This window comes from Otolemur garnettii, unplaced genomic scaffold (assembly GCF_000181295.1).
Source record: "Otolemur garnettii isolate 467f Iridium unplaced genomic scaffold, OtoGar3 scaffold00122, whole genome shotgun sequence".
Taxonomy (NCBI): Eukaryota; Metazoa; Chordata; class Mammalia; order Primates; family Galagidae; genus Otolemur; species Otolemur garnettii.
In genome coordinates this window covers 3,490,450-3,507,754 of record NW_003852517.1, presented here as the reverse complement: position 1 = coordinate 3,507,754, position 17,305 = coordinate 3,490,450, and the positions used below count along the sequence as shown (strand labels likewise).

Here is a 17,305-nt window from a genome sequence, read left to right as displayed (position 1 = left end):
AAAAAAAAAAAAAAGAACAGAAACTTTTACTTCTTTTTCCTCTTAATGGCTGCTACAGTACTGGAACAGAGCTAGCCTTCAATCAGAACTTGCTGAAAGAATACATTGTTCTTGACACAATGTTTTACTGAAATAAGAATAGACCTCTCCTATCACTTACATATTAATATTTATTTTGGAAAAAGTGGTAAGGTTATAATATTTTAAGGCAAAGAAATACAGAATCATTTATAATCCTTAGTACCATCTAGTAGTTTTCCCCCCTCCAAATCTAGTTACTTGGACTAGAGTGTAGTGACATCATCATAGCCCACTGCAACCTCAAATTCCTGGGCTCAAGTAATCCTTCTGCCTCAGCCTCCTGAGTAGCTGGGACTATAGACATGCACTACCAGGCCAGGCTAATTTTTTTCTATTTTCAGTAGAGCTGGGGTCTCACTGTTGTTCCAACTTATCTGGAACTCCTGACCTCAGGCAATCCTCCCAACTCAGCCTCCCAGGGTGCCGGGATTACTGGCATGAGCCACTGGGCCCAGCTCAAATCTTCATTTTAAATGATGTCCCAAACACTTGCCTTATTAAAGCCAAGCACACATTTCTCTTTACTCCCTCATTTGTCAGAGCTGGACTATCCATCTTTATCCTTCAATCTTCCTCATCTTGTCTCCCAGCTCCCTACCTTCTTCTGTTAAGAATCTGTAGAAATTCCAACTCAGGCAGGATGACATGACACAGTTATTTCTTTTTCTCATATCCTAAGGAACTAAGTCTACACATTTGTTTTTGTTGTTTATTTTTGTGAGTGTTTCAAAAACTAAAGTTTATTAATTTATTTGTATATTATTTACATATATGTATGTGTGTGTGTGTATATATATATATATATATACCAACACATATGGTATATGTAAAGTTCATCTTGCTGTCTTAGAATTTAAGAACCTAAGGAGAGACTATGTATTAAGCAACCATAAATCCAATAAATTCATCTGCTACCAGTATAAATATGGTCATATCAGACAGAGGCTGTAAGAGATACCATGGGAAAACAGGTCTTTGCAGAGTGACCTCATAAGGAATAAATGATATTGTTCTTGACTCTACCTCTAATAACATTATGTTTTCTTCTGCTTTATATCTTTTCCTATGGGTCTGTTTCTACATCTTTTCCAAATTATCCTTGACTTTTCAACTTTATTCTTCCATGTCTGTTTGACTTAAACCTAATATATGAAATCTATGAGCAGGTGGACAGTAAAGCTCACAGCAACTTTGGGCAGACATAGTACTAGTCTTTCCAAAAAGGGCAAAAGGCAAAGTCATTTTCAAAATACATCAGGTGACCATATAAATATGGGAAAGTACACCTTTTAAAAATATGTTTCATTTTTTATTTTTTTTTTAACATTTACTGGGCACCAGTTAAGTGGTAGGGGTTCATGTGGGAAGAAGGCGACAATCCCTGCCAGCCTTCTACTTCTAAAATACAGTATAGAGAGGTAAGTGCTGTAGAGAAAGAGCAGAGAAGGAAAAGGATGATGATTACAGTTTCATGTAGGGTGGTCAGAGAAGACCTCACCCAGACGGTGACATTTGAGCAGAGACGTGAGGAAGGGAAGGAGTCTTCTGGAGACCTGTGGAAGAACAGTTCAGGCAGAGGGCAAATAAGGGCAAAGGCCCCATGGTACACACTGGGCATATTTGAGGAGGAACAAAAAGGTCAGTGTGGCTGAAGTTGAGTAAGCAAAGGGAAGAGCAGCAGGTGGGGAGGCTGGAGATGTCACAAAAGGCCTGGTGGCATAGGACCCTGAAGTCCATTGTAAGGTTTTCGACTTACAGTGATTGAGATCAGGAGCCATTGAAGGCTTTTGAGTTATAACATGATATGACTTCCTTTTTAAAGGGATCGCTCACTGCTCTGATGAGAGGCTATGCCAGAAAACCTGTTGAGGAAATTGTACCTTGAACAATAGTGGCAGCAGTGCAAGTGATAGGAAGGGGTCAGATTCTGGATATATTTTGAAGTTAGAGTCAACAGATTTCCTACTGGATTATATGTGGGGTGAGGGAGAGAGAGACTGGATTAAGCAAGACTCCAAAATTTTTATACAAAGTTTGAGCAAGCGAAAGAGTAGAGTCGGAAGATTAAGAACAAAGCAAGCATTGGTGGGGAGAGAGAAAGTCAGAGGTTTAGTCATAACATACTATTTTTTGTACTGTCCCAGTAAATCAAAATGCTAAGGGCATTCGCACACCTCCTCCAACCCTTGCCCAATCCTGTAGATTCGGTCAGTGTTTTTACTAGACTTACTATTGAGTTGAAACATTCTGGATGACAACAGTTCAGTGATTCTGTTTACCCCATTTTTATTGAACCTATACTTTACCAAATATACACTGGGAGGTTTCTTTCAGGACTAGTGATTTGAAGAATTAGTAATTACTCTGCCTCTGGTTCATATGTTAATTCATATGTTCATATTCATATGTTAATCCTAGGGACATGGAAACTAATAAAATAATTAAATTTTTATTTAAAATAAAATGTGTGTTAGGATCCCATTATTAATGCCCTTAACAAATATTATCTAAAGCTTAAATAACATTTTGCTAAACGTAAACATTGTGAACACTTGTTAGAATTTGGTAAAATTCTGCAATTAATTTAATATTGTACTGTAAACCAAATAGTTATTTGGGGTGGGTGTTTAAACCTCAAAACTCCTTCAAAAATGGAAAAATGAAAGAATGTTAGTATTTGACAGAAAATCAGATTCTTGGATAAGAGAGTAATTCTTGAAACCTGAACAAAGTTGTCATCTTAATTGATTTTCTTCTGTTATATTGAAGAGAGTGGAGAAAGCCTCAGAATTTGCAGTTTGGAATGCATTTCCTGCCAGAAATTCAGACTCCCCTGGAAGGTTCTGTGGCCAAATCACAGACTTGGAGACTTCTGAACAAATAGAGGATCATGATGAAATCTATGCAGAAGGTGAGAGAATGCGTTTTTTTTTTTTTTTGCTGTGATATTAACAATTCTTGAAGTATAACCCATGATGCATTTTAAAGTAGAGAATGGAAGATTTTTAAAAATCTTGTTCTTAATTTTCCTTTCTTTCTACTACCCCTAAAGCTAATTTAGTCTTGTATTAACTTTAAGTAAATTCACAAGTAAAGCTATACTTAAGGCCCATTTTGTTTACTGAAATAAAACCATATCCAGGGGCAGTTTGGTATAACAGCTGGTGAGTGTTGTAAGGTATTAGTACTGTGGCACAGATAGTGGCATGTTAATTTAATTTGGCATTATGCAGATACTTTGATCATAGTTTATGAATCAGTTTTGTTATTGATGATACCCTGAGGAACTCTGCCATTTAGGGATTGAAGGGATCAGGAGGAACCAACAAAGTAGACTGAGAAGGGAGGACCACTATGGTAGGAGGAAAATCAAAGTATGATGTCCTAAAAGCCAGCTTCCTTTTGGATTATTTATGTCTCTAGTTATTCATTTATTTCTTCATTTATTCAACACATACATACTTAATTCTTACTCTGTGTCAGGTACTAGTTTAGGCATTAGAAGTACTAGTTAGGAATAAGAGAGGCAAAGCCCTTGCTTTCATGAAGTGTGCATTGCAGTGTAGGAATAAAGAAAATTAAAACCAAATGATCAAGGGCCTCTCTCTGTCTTGGGGCTGTGGAGAGTCTAGTTTCTCCTTAATCAAGGATGGAGGCCAACATCAGCCCCTGAGGACCATTATCAGGACTGCCATGAGCAGGCAGCCTTGTTTTCCTGCCTCAGACATTTGAAAGAAGAAAAGGAAAAAAAAAATGATCAAGTAGTGATATATCCCTCAAGTTTGAACCTGAATGACAGAGAGTCAGCGGAGCAATTGTGGGGGAGAGCATTCACACAGAGTGAAGGGTGGTATCTAGAACAATATACAGACAAGCCTGGTAAGCTTAAGGAACCCAAGACTTGTGTAGCTGGACATTATAGGCCTTGGGAAAGAATTTAGATTTTACTTTGAGTATGGTAGTATGGCATTGAGGGGTTTTAAGCAGAAGTGTAATAGGACAATTTTAAAAATGCAGTATATAGAGAATGGATTATAGAGAAGAAAAAGAGGGAAAGGGGCAACCAGTGGGAGGTTATTATACTGGTGTGGATGAGCAGTAAGGGTGATTGGTCTCAAGTGGTTGTTAGTACTGAGGATAGGGGGACAAAATCAATTCTGAAATTGACAGAGCTGATCTCGTCCACCCACCCTGCCAAAAGGGATACATGATGTATTTTACTTATTAAGGGTTCTGAGAAGTCCTACTTCCTTAAAAAGAAATGTTTACTAATCCCATTTCCCAAGATTCCTAGACTATGAACCTCTTTTTATCCTGCAATACCTATTAATAACCTGAGAAACTATTGACACATATTAGGAAGTGTTGGTATATGGATAGAAAATGATTTTCAAAGGTTTATATCATTTTTTCTTCTTTTATCAACTTTATTAATATTCTGCAAGAATTGGTGTTCTGAGGAACATACTTTGAAAAACTCTGCTTTAAAGTAGTTTGTATATGTTACTTCTCTGATCCAATGTTCGGTGTTCCTACAGTTTAACCCTTCAAGGGAAGTTTCCTTTGTTTGGGGGGAATAAATATTATACATATAAGTGTCTGAATTATTGTATTCAAGGGTTAATTGATAAATCTTAGCTCTCATTCTCTACTGTCTTCTGAATGCTAACAGTGTATACTTTTTACATTTAGTTTCTATAACTCAGATTCATTTTTTTCTTATTTTACCCATTTTAAATGCCTCTTGGCATCATTTAAATTTATATTTAATACCCAATTCCCTAAGAGCTGTGTGATAATGATAACAATGATGAAAGTAATGCTAAAATAGATGTTTTTCTTCTTTGAAATCCCCATGCCCCCCATACAAGAGCTGTTTCATAATGATAGTAATGAAGGTAATGCTACACTGGGCATTTTCCCCCTATTCATATAATTTACGAAAATGTACTCAATACCATTAGGAAAGAAATCCCAATGGAGTTAGTTTCAGGGTTTCACAATTTGATTTTCCTTCTACCTGAATGGCCTCTCTTTCCTGGTTCCACCTTATCTCTTCAGCTCCTAAATGCTAGAGTTCCTCAAGGCTCAATCCTTAAGCCTCTTTTCTATCTACCTTCCTTCTTTGGTAATCTCACCACATTTATGGTTTAGATACCATCTGTATGCTGACAACTCCCTCATTGATTTCTTCACCTTAGATGTGTTCCCTGAAATCCAGGATATTATAACCAATACCATATTTGACAACCTTATTGGATGTTTTGTAAACATCTCAAGCCTAACACGTCTAAAATCTTTCTCTCCAAATCTGCTGCTGCCTTGGCCTTCCACATCTAGGTAAACAGCATCTCCACCTTTGCAGTTCCTTAAGCCAAAAGCCCTAGAGATTTCTTTCTCTTGCATCTCATACCTAGTCCATCAGCAAATCATGCCAATTCTACCTCAAAACATTATTTTCTAGAATCTAAGCATTTTAATACCTCCACTCCAAATCTAGGCCACCATCACCTCTGTCCTGTGTTATCATCTCCCAGATGGTCTCCCAGTTAGTGTTCCCTGCTTGCCCCTATAGTTCATTTTAACCTGGTGGTCAAAGTGATCCTCTTAAAATACGTTTACAACCCTCCTGTGGATTCCCTTTGCAATCAGAGCAGAAGCCTAAGTACCTGGAATAGTGTCTAAACAAGGAGATTTCAACCACAGTACTATTGACATTTGGAGACAGAGAAATGTTATTGTGGAGAGGGCTGTTCTTCAAATTGTAGGATGTTTAGCAGCATCCCTCCTTCTACCCACTAGATGCTAGAATCACATCCTTCAGTTTGGACAAGCAATGTATCTCCAGACATTGCTGTATGTCCACTTGCAAGGCTGCCCCCAGTTTATAACCGCTGCTCTAATCCTGACCTGCACCTGCTTCCACCTCACCTCCTACTGTCCCCCACCACCACCACTCGCTCACTTGCTCACTCATCTCCAGACACATTGGCCTCCTTGCTGTTGTTTTAACATTGTAAATACTTCTGCTTAAGGTCTTTGTACTTGCTTTCCCTCTGCACAGAATATTCCCTCTGCATATCTACAGGGCTTACTCCCTCGCTGCCTTCCAGTCTTTGTTCCAGTGTCTTAAAACTATAACACCCATCTCCTCATTTCCTGCATTCCTCCTTTTCCTGCTTTGTTCTTCCCTTATATACTTTCTCTCTTCCCAAGTTAAAATGTAAGCTGCATGGTTGTAGGGTTTATGTTTTCAGGTTTTTCACTGCTATGTTTCCAACATCTAGAAATGGTATTTGACATGTGATAGGCTCTCAATGAATATTTATTGAATGAATGAAAACAATGAATGAAGAAAGTCTGTGAAGTAATTGAAATATCTGAAAGATGTTTTTGTTTTGTTGATAGCTCAGGAGCTGGTCAATGACTGGTTAGACACCAAACTTAAGCAAGAATTAGCAAGTGATGAAGAAGGTGATGCGGCAGACAGTGTGTCGAATACTACTCTTATGCAAGATGCCAATGGCTGTTTGAAATATGACAGGTTTGATGGTAAGAACTTATCTAATCATTCTAAGCTTTAACATTAATGGATATGTCTAAGACGTCTTTATAATTGTTTCATTTGATATACATTTGATTTTTCTATGTTTTGCTTAGTTTTTATTGGCTTTAACTTGTGATTTAATGTAAATTACTTATGCTACATCTTCAGTAAATTCATGACGTTTTTTAAAATTAAAATATTCTATTACAGTTGTCCCATGGTATCCAGGAAGGATTGGTTCTAGGATCCTCCCACAGCTACTTAAATTCTTGAATGCTTAACTCCTGTACACATTGTCCCCTATACTTTAAATCATCTTTAGATTATTAATAATACCTAATACATTGTAAAGGCTCGTAAATAGTTGTTATATTTTTTATTTGTATTTTTCATTCTATTGTTACTCTTTATTTTTTACTTTCTTTGGAATATTTTCAATCCATGGATGGTTGAATCTGAGGATGCAGAACACATGGATGGTGAGGGCTGGCTATGTTTGTAATGCTGCTTGCAGTTATAATAGCAATTAATTAGTTTTAAGAGTGCCTCTTCTCCATATATTATTGGACTATTTACTTTAATAGAGACTACATTTAAGCATTTATATATCATTTTTATATTTACAAAATACTTCTTTTTTTTAATTTCAGACTAATCAAGGGTACATAGAATAGCATTTGTCAGATAATGTCTGAGTTGTAGTTGAGTCCTTCACCTAGGAGGTGTGCCATATACTCCTACATTGTACCTATTAGGTAGGAACTCACTGCATCTCCTCCCCACTTTTTAAATTTCATTGTGGTTTTCTCTCTTTTCTCTCTTTTCTCTCCCTGTAGTTGTTCATTTACTAGTTTCAAATTAGTACTGAGTGCATGGGACACTTGCTTTTCCATTCTTGAGATATTTTACTAAGGTGAATGTTCTCCAAACCCATTCAGGCAAATAGAAAAGATGTAAAGTCTCCATCTTCTTTATGGATGAATAATATTTATTTATTAGTTATCCCTCATAAGGGAAGTTATTACTTTTCTAGGTTTGCTTTTTCAGAGGGGGGAAAAAACCACTATTGTGTGCAGAGTTGGTGATAGACAAGTTAGATAGCTAACTTGTGAGGGTTCCTCAAATGCACTTAAGGGTCTGAGGTTTTATTTTATTTTTTTTCCAGTTTTTGGCCGGGGCTGGATTCAAACCCGCCATCTCCGGCTTATGGGGCGGGCACCCCACTCCTTTGAGCCACAGGCGCTGCCTAGGTCTGAGGTTTTTACTTGTGAGCATAGGAGTAGGCATAGTGATGACTCAGACACACTTAGTGAACCCACCTGGCATCATTCCCCTTATTTTGAGCCTACAGTATCCCTAACTGGGAGGGAATCACAAAATCATGAGCTCTTAAAGTTAGAAGAATCCTTCAAGATTGCTTAGTCTGATCCACTTTTCTCCCTTACTCAGATTGTAATCCTTCTGCAATGTCCCTAACATGTGGCAATGTAATCTATGCCTGAGCACCTCCCAGAAGGGGGAGCCTATGCTTTGAGAGGAGCCTATTCAGCTGTTGTGACAGCTTGCAACTTTAAGGAAATTTGTGACCTTCCTTGTCCTTAAGTGCAGCCTTTGACTGAATCTAAATTTTACATAACAAATTCTTTATTATAAACAGGGATGCAGTAAAGAAAGATGATGTTTTTCTTGCCTCCTTTAGTGCTTAAAAAAAAACAATCTTGAAATCAGAAGGCCTCCAGTTTCCTACTATACTTCTAGAATTCCTTAGTTAGGGAAATTAGGATTTTTGTCCTTAGTAACCTTGTACTCCTTAATGTAACAGAAAATAATGTATTCTCTCTTTCAAGAATAGTCTTTTTTTGTTTTTTTGTGGGAGTTGTAATCATATCTGACTACTCATATATTTCAATGTTTCCAAATTAAATAGCACTAGTATTCTCAACAACTCTTTATAACATAGTTTCTAGGTCTTATCATCCTTGTGCTGCTTTCTGGATATTTTCTAGTTTATTAGTGGCATTATTACAGTGGGCTATGTCAGTACTTTCTATTTGTTCTAGAGCAAATATATAGAATATAGTGAAATGATTACTTCTTTTGATATGGTTCTAATAGATCTAGTTATATCCCATTATTTAGATTGGCTGCTGTCATCTAATATCATACCAGAACTCACTCATCTTATGCCAGAAGAGTTAGGGTGTTTTTTAATGAACATATTGAAAAAAATACTATGTAATCATTAAAAAATACTTTTTACCAAAATATTAATTAACATATGATTATCTCAATACTGCAGTTTCCAGCTCCTGGGCTCTGGACTGGTAAGGTCTGTGGCCTATTAGGAATCTGGCCACACAGCAGAAGGTGAGTGGCAGGTAAAGGAGCAAAGCTTCATCCGTATTTACAGCCATTCCCCAAAGCTTCATCCGTATTTACAGCCATTCCCCAAAGCTTCATCTGTATTTACAGCCATTCCCCATTGCTTGCATCACTGCCTCCTGTCAGATCAGTGGCAGCATTCAATTCTCATAGGAGGCAAGCCCTACTATAAACTATGCATGCAAGGGATGTAGGTTACACGTTCCTTATGAGAATCTAATGCCTGATGATCTGAGGTGGAGCTGAAGTGGTGATGTTAGCACTGGGGAGTGGCTGCAAATGCTGGAAAGTACTGTCTCATTTGAGGAAATATCCCACTATTTCTGCATTATGGTGAGTTGTATAATTATTTCATTATGTATTACAATATATTAATAATAGAAATAAAGTACACAATAAATGTAACATATTTAAATCATCCCGAAACTATCCCCTTACCCCATTGTTCATGGAAAATTTGTCTTCCATGAAACCAGTTTCTGGTGACAAAAATGTTGGGGACCACTATTTCAATAGTTACAGAAAAAACACTTGACAAAATCCAGCTTCCCTTTCTGATAAAAATTTTTAGCAAACTGGTAATAGAAGAGAAATTCCTCAACTTGATAAAGGGCATTTATATTAAGACATATAGAAAAGAAGTACCAAAATGATAAAAGAAACTTACCAGGTATTACATTAAATATAAATGGGTTTAATTAAACAATCCATTCCAAAGGTAGAGATTGGCAGAATGGAATAAAAATGCATGACCTAACTATATTCTATTTATAAAAGACATACTTTAGATTTAAGACACAAATATACAATGGAACCTCCATAGTTGACCACCTCCCTACATTGGCCACCTCCTTAAGTTGACCTCGTTTTTGTAGACCAGACATGCTGCATGTACATGTCAGTACAGAGTCCTAGTTCCTTCTATTGATCTCCTCCGTATGTTGACCAGTTTGTTACAGTCCCTTGGGTGATCTACCTGTGGAGAATCTACTATAGATTGAAAGTAAAAGGATGGAAACAGATACATCATGCAAGCCAAAAGACAGTTGGAGTGGCTAAACTTAACACCAGAAAAAGTAGACTTTTTAAGACAAAAGTATTGTTACTCTGATATGAAGGTTACGTTAACCAGTTTGATGAGAGTATTTCAAGATGTATATGAAAACAGCACACTATACCCCATGATTGCATTCATGTACATAGTTATGCTATAAGAAATTAAAAAATATATATTGTTACTAGAGACAAAAAGTGCAATTTCTAAATATAAGTAAATGAGTCAATTAAGACACAAACATAAAAACATACACTTGACAGAGGAGTTACAAAACCTGACAAAATTGGGGAAAGAAATAATCAACAGTACAGTCATATCACTTAAAAAAAGGAGGTAAGTGCTGAGAAATGCATTACCCCATGATTTCATGATTGTGCAAACATCATGGAATGTACTTAAAAATACTTAAGAGTGGCATAGCCTACTATACACCCAGGCTATATGGTAAAGCTATTACTCCTAGGCTATAAATTATACACACACTATTGTACTGAATACTGTAGCAATTGTAACACAATGGAAATATTTGGGTATCTAAATATATCTAAACATAGAAAAGGTAGAGTAAAAATATAGTCTGTAAAAGAGAAAGAATGATGCACCTGTCTCAGGAATTACCATGAATAGACTTCGCAGGACAGAAAGTGGCTCTGGGTGAGTCAGTGACTTGGGTGGTAAGTGAATGTCAAGGCCTAGGACATTACTGTATATACTACTAAGACTTTATAAACATTGTATACTGACACTACTGTGAATTTATAAAACATTATTTTCTTTCTTCAAGAATAAACTAATCTTAGCTAACCATAGCTTTTTCATTTTATGAACTTTTTAATTTGTGTAACTTTTTGATTCTCATAGTAACATTTAGCTTAAAACACAAACACTTGGACAACTGTACAAAAAATATTTTCTTTATATCCTTATTTTATAAGCTTTTTGTATTTTTTAAATTTTTAAAATTTTTTTTTACTTTTTAATCAATTTGTTAATGCCTGTAATTCCAGCACTCTGGGAGGCCGAGGCCGATGGATTGCTTGAGCTCAGGAATTTAAGACCAGCCTGAGGAAAGGCGAGACCCATCTCTAAAAAATAACTGGGCACTGTGGCAGGCACCTATAGTTTCAGCTACTTGGAAGGCTGAGGCAAGAGGATTGCTTGAACCCAAGCGTTTAAGGTTGCTGTGAGCTGTGATGCCATGGCACTAATGGGGGCAAGAAAGTGAAACTCAGTCTCAAAAAAACTCTCACAAACACACACATTGGTATAGCCTACACAGGGTCAGGTATATCAATATCACTGTTTTCCACCTTGACATCTTGTCCACTGGAAGGTCTTCAGGGGGAATCACATGGAACTATCTTCTCTGATAATAAAGCTGTCTTCTGGAATGCCTCCTAAAGGACCTGCCTAAGACTGTTGCGCAGTTACTTTTTTTTTTTTTTTAATACATAAGTAGGAATACATTCCAAAATAAGAATAAAAATACGAGTATTATGTATTGTATATAACTGTATGTGCTATACTTTTAAATGATTGGCAGCTCAGCGGGTTTGTTTATACCAGCATCACCTCAAACTCATGAATAATGCATTTTACTCCAGTGTTATGATGGCTATAATGTTACTAGACAATAGGAATTTTTCAGCTCTGTTAGACTTTTATGTGGCTACCTTCACATATGTTGTTCATCATTGAGTGAAATGTGGTTGACTCATGACTTAAGTTGGAGACTTCACTATCCCACTTTCTAAAATCTATAGAACTAAAAAACATCAACAAAGAAGATATTCAGTATCCTTAATCATTAGGTAAATGCAAATTAAAACTACAATGAGTTACCACTATACATCTAATAAAGTGGATTAAATTTGAAAGACTAACCATACCAACTCTTGGTAAAGATGTAGAGCAGAGACTTTCAACTGGAGTGCCACAGCTCACTAGCATGCCATGAGAGGATCTTAAGTGTGCTGCAAACATTTTTAAAGATCATTAATTAACTTTTTTTTTGAGACAGAGTTTCATTATGTCTCCCTCAGTAGAGTGCCATGGTGTCACAACTCACAGCAACCTCAAACTCTTGGGCTTAAGTGATTTTTCTTGCCTCACCTTCCTAAGTAGCTGGGACTACAGGCGTCCGCCACAACACCTGGCTTTCTTTTTTTTTTTTTTCTAGTTATAATTGTTTAGCAGGCCCAGGCCAGGTTTGAACCCGCCAGCCCTGGTGTGTGTGTTTGGCGTCCTTACCACTGAGCTACAGGCTCTGAGCCTAATTAAATTATTTTTGAGAGAAGTTCAAAGCACAGTACGTAGATTCTGTTTTTTACTCTTTTTTTGATCAACATAATTTAAGTGTGTCATGGAAGTTTAACTACAGGTTCAAGTGTGCTGTGAGATAAAAAAGGTTGAAAATACTGACGTAGAGGAACTGGAAGACTTCCACACTGCTGGTGGGAATGTAAAATTATATAACCACTTTGGACGACAGTTTGACAGTTTCTTAAAAATTTAAGCATATAGTTATCATATGATCCAACCATTCCACTCCTAGGCATTTTCCCAACAGAAAAGAAAACCTAATTCCATGGGTTCTGCATTTGTGGATTCAACCAACTGCATATTGGAAATATTCAAGGAAAAAATTGCAACTGTACTATACCTATACAGACTTCTTTCTTCCCTTCTAGAAACAATGTAATATAACAATTATTTACATAACATGTAAATTATTACGTATTATAAGTAATCTAGACATGATTAAGCATGGGAGAGGATATAGTTGGTTATATGCAAATACCACATCATATTATATCAGGGACTTGAGCATCCTCAGATTTTGGTATTCTTGGGAGGTCCTGGAATGAATCCCCCATAGATGTCACGATGGTGTTCAAGTGTTCCTAACAGCTTTATTTGTCATAGCCAAAATCTGAAAGCAACTCTGATGTTCACTAGCAGATGAGTGAATAAACAACTGTAGTATATTCATACAGTGGGATGCTACTCAACAATGAAAAGCAATAGTAAACTATTGATACACCACATAAATGAATCTCACAATAATTGTGCTGAAAGAAGCCAGACCAAAAAAAGAGTATATAGTGTATCATTTAATTTATATGAAATTCTAGAAAATGCAAATTAATCTGTGCTTATCAGAGAAAATGGTGTGGAGTGAGAGGAAAAGATTACAAATCAGCAGGATATTTTGGGGTTTGACAGAAATGTTCATTATCTTGAGTAGGGTGACGGTTTTAGTGGCTTATCCGTATGTCAAAATTTATTGCAGACTTTAAATATTTGCAGTTTATTGTAAGTCCCTTATACCATAACAATGCTTCTTTTTTAAAAAGCAGTAGAGTTCTCAAGGTTATTTAGATTAATTATTAGATTTGGCCATGAAGAGAGTCTCAAGTGACTTGGGCAAGGGCAATTTCTGATAAGTAGAGTTTTTTTCCTCTTAGTTGAAGGTAATTGCTCAGGGATATACCCGCCCAATTGGCATCAGTTACTACTCTTTGACACAGCTTTGCATTTTTACTGTACCAGGATTCTTTATATAAATATGAATATTATACTAAAATTACATTTTTAAAATATTTCCCTTTTTTGTTGTTGTTCTGTTTCCCCCAGATTTATGTGCCTATTTGGAGGAAGAAGAGGAAAGTACCACAGTTCAAAAATTTATAGACCATCTGCTCCATAAAGATGTGGTGGATTCTGGGATGTTGGAAGATCTTGGAAGGAAGGAAAACCAAGACAAGAAGCAGCAGAAGGATCCTCGTCTTACCATGGAGATGAGACATAAGCAGGTGGGAGGGAAAAACAAAATTAAAATGGATAACAGGAAGCAGTCTTTGTGTAACACATTTAATAAGCTTAAATAAAGACATAGGCTTTATTATGAAAAAGGGTGCCATCTGTGGTTTGGTTAGAAAGAATAAAAATAAAATATAAGAACTTCAGAGGAAAAATAATTCTCATAAACTGAGGGCAGGAAACAATTTATTTAAGAATTATTTTTTGGTTAAGAAATAACCAAAATAAGATTAATTGGCTTTTGACCAAGAGTATTGAGGTAAACTTTGTTTGAATGTGTTACTTCTGGCTCCCTTGGGTAATGGTGAACACTCTGGACTATGAATATGGCACTTCCTATTGTAAATATGTACATTGCTTGAATTTGGTTTTAAATTGTGACATTAGTACATTAATGATTATTTGTATTCCAGTCAGTGTTATAAGGATAATTCTTTTCTAAACAACTGTAATTCATTCATTTTGTGACTATAATTTAAAAGGGAGGACAGATCTGAATTAAATCTAGTTCATCTGTTTTGAATTAGAAAGGCATGTGGGAACTTTTCTTCTCCAAAGGGAATAGTTGGTTATTGGGGGAAAACACTGGTATCTCCATGTTTTGTAAAGGAGCCTAAGAGAATCAGAATGACCAAGTCTATGCCATATGTCCAGAACTAAGATTGAACTGGCATTAATGTCTGTACATATGTGTGCTATCTTTTTTGTAACACTGAATTTCTGGTTGCTAAATTTGAAAATCCCTGCTTTAAATCATTAAATCATTCAGGTATGCCCCAACACTGGGTTTGTTGACGGAACAGGTAGGAGTATGATCTAGTTTGGATATATGACAAAAGGGAAGGAAAGAGATTTAATAAGATATGTGGTCATTCTCTAGAAATCTTATCAGAAGTCTTATTACAACTAGAGAGTAAGATTAGGGTAAAGTTAAGTGAAGCAGGAAGGAAAGAACCATTTCTTAATTCATAGCGAGCTAAAAAGCCCTCTAAAGCATTAATAGACTTGAAAACATTGAATACACTTATTCATGGTTTTGGTTTACAGATGTGATCCAGATATATTTAAATAATGATAGAAATGAATAAAGGGTTGTGGTGTTCCTAAAGGCAATAAATTACTGTTCAGTCCTTCATAATGGAGCCTCCAAGAAGTATCTCTATTCTTTGTGAACTTAGAATCAAGACAAGGCTTAAGTAAAAGCAGTATTGTCTACCCTGGACAATCTTATGGGTGGGAAATCATTACTAAATAAAAATCCAGAACTTGGGATTGGACCCATTGGATTCTCAACTTTTCCATGTTGCATATCATTCCGTGATGATTTGAATCATCTTCATCCGACTTCATCTAAAATTTTCTGTTGGCCCCAACCCAGTAAAGAAAAGAATTCCTCCTAGTCTACCAATAAAGAGTTGGGTTCTGAGCCAGAATATTTCAAACTGATTGTATTCAAAACTTCACAACATATTTTAAGGTTTTGCATATCCCTTCCTACTTGAAAGGTGGCATTTCATCCTTGTTGTGTTCTCTTTAAGGTCAAAGAAAATCGCTTAAGACGTGAAAAAGAACTGGAGTGCCAGAGAATTGAGAAGGCCCTGCAAAAAGCCACCTTCTTGGAGGCTCAATGTCTGGTGCAAGAAGAGAAGAAAAGGAAGGCTCTGGAGGCCAAGAAAGAAAAAGAGGAGATTCAAAGGGAAATGGTAAAGCTAAGGAGGGAGATAATTGAGAGGAGGCGCACTGTGGAAGAAGCATGGAAAATGTAAGCCAGAGTGATAAGCAGTGTGGACTTTTTCTGTTTAAGCAGTCGTTTTGGAAGTGCTCTAAAGTTTTTAAAATCTGCAAACATTGCAGTAACAAAAAACAAAAGAGACATTACCCACTATTCCACCAACTTAACAAATTAACTAATTTCATTCTTCCACGTTTCCTCTGATCTTGGTCCCTTTACCTACTTAATTACAACCATAAAACACATTTAATTTGTCGTCCTGCTTACTGTAATTAATACATTGCCTGGAGTCCTGAGGTCTGTATATTATGCCACTGAGTTCCTGTACTATAATTTATGTAATGACTTCTCCTGATACTGGTAAAAATTTGGCTATTTAAAAAATAAAAAACAAAACATTTTGGCAATTTCAGATTTTTCACCATTATAATATTATAGTGAGCATCCTTAAGCATAGAGCTTTTTCATTCTTTTGAATTATATCCTTAGGATAAATTCTTAAGGGCACAATTACTGAGTTAAATGGATAAAGGCCTTTTATGACTCTTGAAACATTGCCAAATTACTGTCAAAGTGGATTGTACTTACTTATCTGTTGCTAGCCATGGACTAGTTTACCACAGTCTTCTCATTGGAGAGTATTGTATTTTCAATATTTTTACACTTGTAATAGGTATCCTATTGATTAGTTTACATTTATTTGGTTACATAATATTTTTAAAGTTGAACGTATTTCCTATGCATGTTCAGTAATTGTGCTTTGTCCTATTGTGAATTACATGTCTTATTTTATGATAATCATACAGAAAGTCGCCATTCCCTTACTGCCCCTGATAAAGGAAAAAAGTATGTGACATAAGAGAAAAGTAAAAATAGTCCTCACAGGATATAGTACTGTTACCCATCCTCATGCAGAAAATCAGCTTCATAAGGAAAATAACTAATGTATTTATTCTGAGAAACAGCACTGATGCATGAACTGCAAAAGTCTTGGAACAATATGACTAAAGTGTCTGACCACTCAAACTGAGAGGTCAGAAAGACCTAGTAGATAATCCTTTCACCCTCATCAACGTTTCCCCGTGTTCTTGATTGCTCTTCTTCTACCCAATTTAAGACAGCTCAGCAGTGGATGTGCTTCATTCCTTCAAGTGCCAGGCTCAGGCCGCCTCCAGCTTGCTTTTCCTTTCAAAAAGCAATCACCAGTGTTTTAGTGAGTTCTTTCTAAAGTCAACCTTGCTTTTCAGATTGCTCCCAAACCCTGGAAAAACTAGGCTGACCTAAATTAAATTGTGAAAACAAGTAACATTTGATGATGATAGCAGGATGCTCTGCTCACAGTAGGCCCTCGGCAGATGGCCACTAACCAGTCATTTCTTTTAAAGGTTAAAATCTTATCTATGTGAGACAGATAATATCTTCTACTTCTTGGTGGATAAACTGATTTAAACTTTCCAGAAAACAATTTGGCAATAAACAACAAGAGCCATAAAATAGATTGTCCTGTGACCTGGGAATTTCAGTCTTAGGAAAATTGCCCTAAGAAAATGATTAGAAGCTCGGTGCCTATAGCTCAACCGGCTAAGGCGCCAGCCACATACACCTAAGGTGGCAGGTTTGAATCCCCAGCCCAGACCCGCCAAACAACAATGACGGCTGCAACCAAAAAATAGCCGGGCGTTGT

General features: G+C 36.4%; 1 protein-coding gene and 1 non-coding gene across 2 annotated transcripts in view; both read left to right on the top strand.

Moving 5' to 3' along the window:
* The window catches only part of CCDC191 (coiled-coil domain containing 191), an 86,493-nt gene that overhangs the window by 3,373 nt on the left and 65,815 nt on the right, over window positions 1-17,305 (top strand). The window contains exons 3-6 of the mRNA XM_023517822.1: window positions 2,851-2,992; window positions 6,490-6,633; window positions 13,704-13,882; window positions 15,428-15,651. Coding sequence (XP_023373590.1) covers window positions 2,851-2,992; window positions 6,490-6,633; window positions 13,704-13,882; window positions 15,428-15,651 — 689 coding nt within the window. The remainder of the gene's footprint in view (window positions 1-2,850; window positions 2,993-6,489; window positions 6,634-13,703; window positions 13,883-15,427; window positions 15,652-17,305) is intronic.
* LOC111727770 lies at window positions 3,679-3,811 on the top strand. The gene has a single exon (XR_002775238.1).